Here is an 11,414-nt window from a genome sequence, read left to right as displayed (position 1 = left end):
TGAGGAACTAAATTTCCCGAATATTTCGGCACCACATGAATGCAGCAAAAATATCGCTCTGTTACTATGGTTACATGGCTTGCGTTAGCCAACGGCTGGGACGGTAACGAACTGCAAACGGACAGTTTTTTTCAAGGAAGCTAGCTACGTATAATTTTTGTTTCTAATTTTAACCCACGAGCAATTTAAATTTAAATAGACCAGCTTGTTGTTTAGGGGGGAAATAAATGTGTGACAGCAGGTGAGTAGCTAGCTAAATAACTTAAGAGTTGTTCGTCCCGGGCTGGCTAATGTTAGGACTGCAACTAGTTAGCTAGTTAAGCTAACGTTATTGTTAAGATAATATAGGACGTCTGTTGTTGGTGTTGTTGGTATTGTCCAGTGGTGGAATGCAACTAAATACATTTTCTCAAGTATGGTATTTCAATACAAATTCAAAGTACTATTTTCTATTTTATGCAACATGCTTGTAGACTACTCCTCAAACATTAGCTACATTTCAGAGGTGTAGCTATATCTTAATTTTTACTCCACACTTTTTTGACAGCTTTAGGTTAGTTACTTTTAGATAACAGTTTTTCATCTTTTTTCCTGTCCAGTGAAAACCATGTATCTCCATTAGTGTTGATGTTGAACAACAAACTGAAGGATGAAGTGTTCCTTTATGTGTTTTAATTTATCCTACTTCTTAAGCTAAATAAACTCTTTAAAAAGCATATTGGACCAGTTGAAAAATACCACAAACATCAGATAGAGTTAGAAAACACTGACACTGAACATTTTACTGCACAATAAGTACTTTCACTTTTCAGACTCTCAATACATTTAGCCTATAATACTTAACTTTTACCACAGCTTTAATCAGTCCAAGTGAAGATGAGGACCATAAGTTCAGCCGGTGGCCAAGAGGAAACTGTGAGCGTCAGAAGAAGCGAATCAGCGGATGCTCAGGGGATCGACCGCCTCATCAGCCCCTCAGCCCTGGCAGTTTTTGGAAGGGTCAATGCAATTCATCTTCTGTAAGACAAAATGAAAAAAAAATGTGCCTTGCGAGTAATCAAATTACTGCTGACGTACTTGTAAGTCACTGGGTTATTGTTGCACTGTTATCTGAACGTCATTCTGTGGTTCTTGTTTCCACTCTGCCCCCCCTGGACCCTCCAGAGAGAAAGCCAATCTGGCCGTGACCCTGGTCAACGAAAAGGACGACATCCTGGCCCACGCTTCCTTCCTTGACCACCCTGTTGGAGACTTGGTGGATCCTACTCTCTGGAAACCTTTCCTGCAGAAACACTTCAAGGCTGGAAAATGCACAGTTGGTATCATTCAATGCAAAGGGTTGCTTATGTAGAGTTGTTTTTCATTGGATGATCATACCTGTGGAGGACGGGAGCTGCCAAAATCTAAAATAAATAGATGACTCAATAAATAATGAAAATAATATGTTGTCTTTAAATGTAACAAAACATATCTTTTTTTAAATGTCAGCAATAATTAATTGATAAAATGTGACATAACTTGGTGTTTCTGTTTTTTTTAATTTAGCTTTGCATTTGTAAATTTCTGTTTTTTTTCAAAAAACCTTAAATATAAAAAAATAAATAGTTTTCCACCACAATTTACTGGTAACATATTTTATACTTTCTGTGAATAAGATCCAATATATCTTATTTCCACATATGTATTTTGTACAATAAAATGGTAAAAATCTCTATCTGAGTAGAAATCTCAATTTATGTCACATTTTATCAATAAAGTAGTCCCTATAATTGTTTTTTGGTTTAATTATTGGTACATATAATGGCATAATCATTTATTTACTGAGTCAATTATGTTTTTTATTTTGGCATTTTCCGTCCTCCATACATACTGTAGTTTCTAATTGCGTAGGATCTGAGTTATCTCTGGTCCCAACAGAACTACTGTGTCTATTTGCTCATAATAACGCTTTTTCACAATTTAAAGTTTGAAGTAAAGTGCTTCTCAAATGAGGTGGAATGAAAGTTAACTGACACCTGGAGAAAAACTGACTTAGTCTTCTCACCTCCACAGCCTTTGAACACACTCTTCCTCCACCTTTTCGTGGCAGAGCCGGAGTTTGCAACAGCTAGTGTCAAGGAAATAATGAGGTATTTAAAAAAGTAAATATAAGAGAGTAACATATAGCCATATCCCAAATGTCACTTCATTTGCTGTTTTGTGTGGTTATAAACAGCTGTACTGTAAAGTTCTGAATGTTACATTGTCAGAGTTCAACTCCCAAATTTCATGCGTATAAAAAAGATGCAATGCCTGCCAAATTCTTATTCCCTTGTTGCTATGCTTCTTCTTCACAGGGCTGTCTTTAACGCCGTCGCAGAGCTTGAATACATCTGCTTGGTTAGCCCGAACGTTGGCAGTTTAGGTGAAGAACTGCTTCAAATGTATAGTTAAGCTCATCATCAATTATTTAACCCTTGTGTTGTCCTTCCGGGTCAAAATTTATATAAAAAAAAAAATTAATTAATTTCTTTTGGTGCTTGTTCCACATTTTTGGCACTTTGTTCCTCCATTACCACCAGTATTTTCACCACTAGAAGGATACTTATACTATAACTTGATAACACTAGTTTTACAGTTATTTACAGAGTTCCTGGCCAATAAACCTCAATTATAGGAAATTATCTATATTTCTGTTAGAAGAAAACAGAAATTATGAATAATTTTGACTAAAAGTTAAGATCAGAGGAATGAAGGTAATGGATAGATCTGTCAAAGGTTTAGTTAGGTTATACAATTGAATAAAACCCACAAATCAATGAAAGTAAAGATCTGATTCTTAATTTCACTCGTGAAGAGCGTTTTATGGACCCATCCATGTTATTTTGCAGCAGTTTGGTCGAAAGAAACCTAAATGTCTGATAAGGAAACTTTGTTAACGGGTTAAATTGGAGCCAAGGACAACTGGAGGGTTAAAAATGAACTTTGTGGAGACCGAGTCTTGTGATTGGTGTTTGTGCAGAGCCGGCACTGGATGAGATGTTTGAGCAGCTGCAGAGCCGGACTGGCCCCACGCCTCAGTGCTTAGCGTTCATCTGCCACAGAGAAAAGCACTGTCCACGGCTTCATATCCGCCCCGCCAGGTGATTTCAGCGGATTCCTCCCAACTAACAAAGCTTCTTTCCACAAAACAGTGAAACCTTTGTATAAAATACATGGAGTGCAGTGAAAAAGGTGTAGAGAACAAGGTGCTGGGGATGTATGTGAACATTTGCCTTCATCTTGAGCATGCCATGACCTGGCTGGATTGCCCTTTCACAGTTAATTTGCAGCAGAATTCGCGGATGTGGATCTTTTTTGGATTTTTTGGATTTCTTTTTAGGCGACTTGGGGGCAGACGGACAAGCTGACAAACATGGTACAAAACCAAAACTATGATCCAAAAGAGGCTAAAAGTTTAGATTTTAAAGATCTGCAGAGTTGGTGATAATTATTAGTGGGTTAAGCACTGTCTGCCTTTTCATGTTGTATAAATTATATTGGTTGGGTGAGCTTAAAGATGTAGGCTACTACTTTTTATGTACATTACAGGGTTGAAGATCATGATGACATCATGCGTTTGTTTGCCGAGCAGACAAACCTTCTGTCGGTCGTCAACCAGCCGTACTTCCTGGCAGAGCTCATTGAGGCAGAGGACGAGAAAAATCACAGCGCTGTTTGTGAGGTTTGTTCCAACTTTTAGCCTTTTCCTCACTTAAACACACAGAATAACATCTTTGTTTTTAGTTCAGGGTCATTTTTGAAACATCACACCTAGAAGCTATTACATTGAGAAACTAGTTTAACCCTCCTGGTTTGTCAGACCTTACGTGAGTTATGTGATTTGGCAATGTCTCCCCCCCCAACCAACCAACCTCGTTATGTGGGTTTCCGGTCTGTCATACTACTACCATTGTCTCTCTTAATACTAAGTCATCTTACAGCGCCGCGGTCGAGCTGCTGCTCTGCCTGGTGCGCTCCGTACAGATGCTAAAGGGTGATTTTTGCGTTGGTATCAGACGCTGAGAACGACTGACCAAGCATCAGTATTTTACGAGTTGGGAGTGAGAACAGGTTTTCATTTGATCCCAGTCAGATGCTCTGACTGATTGTCAGAAAGCCTGCTGGGGTCCGTTCCCTCAGGACGACAGATCTTCTTTCCCTTCCCCTCCCCGCCAGTCGGGCTGACATGTGTTCATGGCATCAGCATATGGCAGATACGAGCTGGTACTTGGCCAAGACATGCTCTCACTGAACATATTGTGTCCAGACATCTGAAGCATTTTGGGCTTTTTGTGTGAATATGTTCAGCACCCAGAGAAACAGTCGATCAAACGTTGCCGCAGAGGGTTGGGCTGTTCACTCTGATGAATGCCACAACCTTTTTGTGACGCTACAGAATATGTTGTTTGAATATTTCTTTGGTGGTTTTCTTATTCTGGTAGATGATCTGTTACAGACATGGCATTATTTCAGTCCCAACTCAAACCAGCATGAGAGTGAATAGACGTTTGTTAACCAAATTTCAACTAATCAGAAAGATAAATTAATGACCACATTTGAAAAAAAAGTACTTATGAATGAAAAAAAAAAAATGTTTTGCCAAAATCATGCAGCTACCAGACAGCAAGTGTTCAAAACAGGAAATGTTGGGCGCCCGGATAGCCCGGTTGGTAGAGCGGGCCCATACATAGAGGTTTATTCCTCAACACAGCGGGACGGGGTTTGACTCCAACCTGCAGCCCTTTGCTGCATGTCATTCCTCCCTCTCTCACCCCTTTCGTGCCTTCAGCTGTCCTATCAAAAGACGTTTAACGTTAAAGACCTCCATAAAGGCTGGGTTATAGACGGATGTTCAAGGGAAATATCATTAAAGATGTCTGTGGGTTTCCTCTACAGGGTGACGGAGTCGCCACGGGCTTTATCAGGGTCACTTCTGATGTTGATTTGAAAAGACTGCACGACAGCTTTGAGTTGAGTGGGATAGACGGTTTGTTCGAACCGCAGCAGATAAAACAGGATCAACCTGCTGCTCAGTCCAACTCAAAAGAAGAACATGAAGAACCAAGAAAAACCCAAACCTCGGACTCACAGCAGGTAAATCCATCTGTAAACTCACTGATTCATGTTACGAGTGTTGATCACATAAAAAAGATTGGATCTTACAGGTACAATTTGTAGTAAAGACATGGTAACGAAAATTTAAATATTGTCACTTTCATCTCAGGAGGAGGAGACACAGCCAACTGGAGCGGCACGTTCCCCTGACAAATCCAAACTGTCTGTATTCAGTTCTTCATTATTGACAAGAATTATGAAATGAGGTACGGTCAGGATGAAGTTTGTGTGAGGATATTAATGAGGATAAAGCTGTCAGTCATCTCTGTTTCATCTTTGCCTCAAATCCCATGAAAAGACCAACAAATGTATCGCCTAACAAGTGTTGTGTGTGTATCACAGCCTGTCATATCATAAATACACATCAGTGAGCCACACTGTTGCACTGGCTGATATGTTCCTTCATCACCATGAACACACACACTTTAGTTTATTCTGACTCAATCCCACAAACATCCTCCTGCTGCCACAAACACTCACTAGAGCACCAAATGTGGATTAATCCGCCGCTGAAGAGTCCCAAACAAATGCACTGTTTCCTCCTGTTTGTTAAAAAAAAAACTATAGTGACCAGCTGCTTAAGGGGAGAGCCACAGACAGGAAGTCAGAAAGTACTGAGAGACAAGCTAACACATTGTTGGTTTTGGTCTTTTCATGGCATTTGTTGACTGTAAAAAAAAGTAGAATAATGGCTACTTTAAATCATTTAAATGCTATAGTCTTTAGCTCTAGAATATGTTTGCTTAAGACTTGATCCTTCTTGTTGTGAGGAACTTGACGAATATGTTCTTTATATCAAAGTAGAGAACTCTTGGGAAACGAGTTACAGTAGTTATAGTAATAAGGGTAACATGCAAGTTTCTGTAATTCAAATATATTGAAAGTAAGTTACCCCACAAAAAATTAATTTTATTTTCATATGATTTGATATTTTGACATGCATTTGCATTTTTTCTTTCATACATTTCTGAGACAATGCTTTCCATGGCTTTTGTTGACTGTAAAAAAAAGCTTGAGCTTGATAAAATGTTAGCTGCAGACTTGATCCTACTTCTAGAAATCGTAACCCTTTATATCAAAGTAGTAAGAGGACTCTTTGGAAATAAGTAACATGTACTTAAGGGTAACATGCAACAACCAAGTTTACAGAATTAGGTGTCTGTAATTCAGTGATATCGAAAGGAAGATACCCCACAAATGTACTTTATTTTAAAATATTCCAACATTTTTAAGTTGCGTTTGCATTTTCCCACTTTTATACTTTTCGGAGGCATTTTCATTGGCAGTAGTGATGGCAGTCGTCCAGAGTTACATCAGTCATATGCTGTGTTAAAGCAGGGAGAGTGACTGTTAGTTGGCTCCTGCTGAGCTCCTCTCACCGCCACCTTATCTCCCAGCTGTTACTGAATATGGAGCCGAGTAGCGTCCTGCCGAGAGTGAGCATGTTATTAATGAGAGCTATGCTTAAAGTGACAGCGTGACAGAGTTGGAGGCAAAAAGTTGAGCTGGAAGCAGCGGGCAGACCGGGCGGCCAGTTGTTCCACCACAGTGATAACCAGCTTGGCTTGTATTCTGAAGTCTGGCGCTCACACATATTTTCACTTAACATCCCCCTCTTCTATTCCAGATCAGTGGACTTTATTCCATATATATTCAACCATTTCCCTGTAAGTATGGTTTTTGCATGTGGCCGATGTTTTATCAGAAAATAATCAGAATCAGAAACAGAAAAGGCTTTATTGCCACAATAAGTTAATAAGTTACACTTATGTGGAAATTTGCTTTGGTGAAAGATGCATACATAAACAAACATTCACATTGATTTCCAGGAAAGTTTATGAAGTTTAAGATATAGAATACTTAAAGAAAATTACCTTTTTTAATGATGAATCAAACATATCTGCTCAGGTTAGTATGTCTGTATTAGTTGTCCTTGTGTCCATCTGTCAGGATGCGGACTTCTGCATCATCACCGTACCAGCGTTGTCCCCAGAGTTCTTGTTGCTGCAGAGCTTCCTCAGAGTGCCGCCCCGAGTCACCAGCTTGCTGCCCCTTGAACTCTACGTCTTCCACCGCGCCGGGCTCAGGTGGGTCAGCCTGTATCTGTAATCTGTTTCTTTTCAGTCCACATCAGCATGCCAGAACCCTGTTGCTGTCTTGGTAAGGCTGCCAAGTCCACAGCTTTGAGATTGTTTGTGCTCAGGGAGGAGGTCCCATACATTTGTGGCACCACCTGTAAATGAAAATGAAATGGACAGAACCATATTTAAGGCTCTCAGCTTGTTGGATTTGCTCACATTTATTTTTGGAAGTTTTGAAATTGAAGTACTCTAAGAAGGAAGATGATGTTTTCCCTGCAAACCTTGTACACTTATATCAGCTATATATTATAATTAAATTTCACAAATTAAATAGAGATGAAATAGAGAGATGCAGTTCTTTCTTTCTTGCAATTTTATTTAATCTACAATAGGTAGTCATCTCTTGTTCATCACTGGAAGAATACAACACAGCACACAGGCTGCTAGAAAGCCTGCTTGGTGATGTGCCTGTTTATTTATTGTAATAACTATATAATAACAACGTCTTCCTGTTCCATGGTGTGGTTGCAGAAATGTGAAGGTGAGGCCGGCTGTGGCTGCAGACCGGCCTGCTGTCTCTGATCTGGTGAAGGGTCTGAGACTCAACGAGTTGCTGCTGCAGGACCTGGACTGCTTCTATGAGACCCGCAGAGACCCGGTCAGGCAACACACACTCCTATCAAAGCACCACTCTACGTTCAGACTGCAGTTATGATCGGTGGTCATATCTTAATTATCAATGTTAGAGATAGACCAGTTCAGCACTTTATTTGAAGGGCCACAAACAAATGATGCAGTAATGAAGAAGTAAGGTTTACTTAAACACGATTACAACACTACAATTCGTTTTTCTGCCTCGTACATTACTGAAAGTTCATGAAGTACATGAATGAATTTACGCTTTTTCATACATGAAGTCATGTGTGAATTCCCGATAATCCATGTACCGTTATTATAAAGTGTTACTTTATTCAAATCCTTTAGTTGAGTAAAAGCACTAATACCCCACTGTAAAAATACTCTGTTAAGTAAAAGTCCTACACTGAAATGTTACTTAAAAGTAAATGTCTGTAAGTATTATCAGGAAAATGTACTTAAAGTATTACAAGTAAAAGTACTCAATGCAGAAAAATCCTCACCTCTGAAACCAAACCTACCTGCTTCTCTTTGAATATACCTATTAGGTACTTTTACTTGTTTTCCCATCATAGCAGGAGTAGCAGTCTGCTGCTAGAGCTAAACTCTCAAGCTAATATAGCTACCACTGCTAAAGTATGCAACAAAAAAACGTATCTAACATGAAACCAGCTGTCCTGTAATTTGGTCATTGTTTTGAGATCATTTATTAGCATAAACAGTACATAGAGAAAATAGCAATGTTGAAATTGTGATTCGCTCCCCTTTAACATTGAAAATTATGTTCTGATTGTTTTGGACGATCAAGTGTGACACAAGCTGGTAATGATGGTCTTGGAATAACGAGGAATATTGCATTTGTGCCAGGGAACAGATTGGTGAGAATTCAGTTGAACGGATTTCCCTCTCTGACTGACACCCCAGCTGTCTCCTCCGCAGCTCCAAAACTGATAATTACTTTTGCGGCCACTTCATGTGAATTCATGGCACTGGACGGATACAAGAAGGGGCACATTCAGTTCAACACACACATGTATATTTAACAGACTTCGTGTTTTGTTTAGGACGGCGTGGCGCTGCAGGCCTTCGTGGCCCAGGCACAGAGTCAGGTTGTGGGGATTCTGATCGTCAGAGACGAGCAGGTAGGTGCAGTTTATAAGATGAGGTTTGGGTTAGGGTTGGGGGTTATTTAAAGTACAATTCTGCGTCTGTCTCTCACGATCAATAAGTACTCCATATTCCGTATTCAAATAGCCTACTAATTGTTGGCATGATTTTATAAATCATGTTTTAATGTTAAACATACATGTGGCAGGGTGACCACTTAGTATTAACTGTGGTGGATAGCCTTAGTGATTTTTCTATTTGCTAATAATATGTAGGGTTCATGTTAAGACTTTTACATTTAAAAAAAGAAAAACTTTCAAAAATGTACAATAATTTAGAGGCCCCCCTGCATTGCCTCTGAGGACCCCCTAGGGTCCCAGCCCCCCTGTTGAAGATCCCTGATCTACGTAAATTGTACAAAAACAAGGGAACTGTATTAAACAAAAGACAGCTATAGAAATATATCAAATGCAAATATTTGCTCTGGAAATGTTCCTTTGTGATGGAGTTTATCTACAGGAAACTTCATTATTTTATCTGTCTTTGTCAGGACATCGAGTACATCCGTGCCCACTACAACATCGAGAACTTCATCTATTTCAGCCATCACCGCTACGAGGAGCACGCTCAGATACGCCACTTTGTCCTCAAACCTTTCTTCCAGCACTTCACCAAACAAGTGTTTAAGGAGGTCCTCCGGCTGGCTCACAAGTCCTGCCTGTTCCACAGAATCTACGCCTCAGACCACAGCCAGGAGGTGGGTGCACACAGGGACCCTCAACACTGGGCTGCTTCCAGCCTCTGTGCATGTCTGCTCAGATAGTGTAATCACCCTCAGATCATACACTGCAAGAAATCAGGAGTAAAAAAGTACTTTGACATTAACTAACTGCTAACATTAGCTTGTTAGAGAAGATACTTATTTTAGGCTTCCAGTCGGTGTTATTATTTTGAGGGGTCAAGAACAAGCTAACAGGATCTCGAGCATCTTTCTGGTTGGATCATCAAACATGAAAGCATAAGGAGAACAAGGTAAAATTGTGTAAAATTATCTTCTACAGAACATAGCTAATGTCACCTAAACTGCATTCTTACGGGGAATTAAGCAGTTTAACATCAATTAATGTCAAAGTGAAACAGCTGTGTGCTCTCAGATGATCACCTGTTACACTGGGTGGGAAATGTGAAATAGCACATTATTTAAAATTGTATCTGGTTTTGCATCTGTCCAAAGTAATTGTTGCCCTGTCATTCGTTCCACATTAAAACACCACTGACAACACGACCGATTACATTAGTCTAGTTTAGTAGCTAAAGTACCTTGTAGCTATTTTCTAATCATAATCTTAATAGAGAACCTGTCAAACACCAAGTGCTTCACAGCTAAAATTAAACATACCAGTCATAAAAACCAAAAACCAAAAATTTAAATTTAGACAAAAGTGAAAAAGTGTCTGAGGCACTAGAATTTAATTTGGACGAAGACAAGAAATCTACAGCATCTCGGATACCACAAGTTGTCTTCTGTAGCCGTTCAGGCTGATCTGACAGATGGATTTGTTCATGTAAAATGTTGAAAGCGGACCATTTCTTGCAGAGTGTGCCCTCCAGCAGGCTGCTGTCTCCGGGGTCGGGCAGCAGGTGCCAACAGTGCTGCCAGCTCCACCTCTCCACACCATAATAAGACATTTCCTCGACATGTAGAGGCCTCCACTTCCTCTGCTAATTACCTTCCACAAACAAGTAACAGATTGGGGAGATGATGATGTGCAAATAGAATAATGGCAGAAGATAACCAGAGAATTATCTCTGTTCAGGCAGCCGGTGATGTTTTCCACCGAGTTCACAACAGTGATGTAAACCTTGCATCATCAAACCTCTTCACCTGAGCTCATTATCGATTCCAGTTGCCTCCCAAGTCCCCACACTGATGCTGTTTAACCTCATAGGAGAGTTTCTCTTTCTGAGCTCACTGACATTGTGCCCTCTTCTTCTGCACACAGAATTCCTGCGTCCACCATCTGGATTTTGTCCTCAACTGTGCGGTCCCTGTCCGCCCACGACGCCAGATCATCTACCCGCTGGAGGAACTTGGCATCAACGCCCCTTCCAGGCAGATCACCGAAAACCAGGTGGGCCCAGCGGCAGCTGGCTGACAGGGCCGCAGCCTGCCTGGGAATGTAGATTAGCTGGGGGGCAGCTAACAGAGGGAACACAGCAGTGTGTTGGTGTGACCACTAGGCGGTGCTGTTTCAAAAGGGAACAGAGTGGCACCCAGTGTGTTTCACGGAAAGGGATGAATGGGAACTTCCAGTAGAGACGGGTAGAAAACACAGGATTATGGAATGTCCATTTATGCTTTGATTTTCTATTATATTTAAATTCAAAAAGTGTATCCACAAACCACATCTAAGTTGTTTTTTTGTTGCCCCTGAACAGTTAACTTCATTTCTA

At 40.3% G+C, this 11,414-nt stretch overlaps 1 protein-coding gene across 1 annotated transcript in view; it reads left to right on the top strand.

The window, feature by feature from the left end:
• The first annotated feature begins 76 nt into the window (after nt 1-76).
• Nucleotides 77-11,414, top strand: part of cfap61 (cilia and flagella associated protein 61) — a 30,616-nt gene continuing 19,278 nt past the window's right edge. Inside the window, 16 exon segments of the mRNA XM_032543789.1 lie at nt 77-241; nt 856-1,019; nt 1,165-1,315; nt 2,053-2,129; nt 2,337-2,404; nt 3,002-3,122; nt 3,571-3,703; nt 4,918-5,115; nt 5,246-5,291; nt 5,294-5,342; nt 6,764-6,803; nt 7,087-7,223; nt 7,749-7,875; nt 8,918-8,995; nt 9,511-9,717; nt 10,964-11,092. Coding sequence (XP_032399680.1) covers nt 877-1,019; nt 1,165-1,315; nt 2,053-2,129; nt 2,337-2,404; nt 3,002-3,122; nt 3,571-3,703; nt 4,918-5,115; nt 5,246-5,291; nt 5,294-5,342; nt 6,764-6,803; nt 7,087-7,223; nt 7,749-7,875; nt 8,918-8,995; nt 9,511-9,717; nt 10,964-11,092 — 1,704 coding nt within the window. The 5' untranslated portion in view covers nt 77-241; nt 856-876.

Source organism: Etheostoma spectabile, chromosome 18 (genome assembly GCF_008692095.1).
Source record: "Etheostoma spectabile isolate EspeVRDwgs_2016 chromosome 18, UIUC_Espe_1.0, whole genome shotgun sequence".
In the NCBI taxonomy this organism is placed as follows: domain Eukaryota; kingdom Metazoa; phylum Chordata; class Actinopteri; order Perciformes; family Percidae; genus Etheostoma; species Etheostoma spectabile.
Note: the sequence above shows the minus strand (reverse complement) of the source record. Positions and strands in the feature narration are given on the sequence as shown.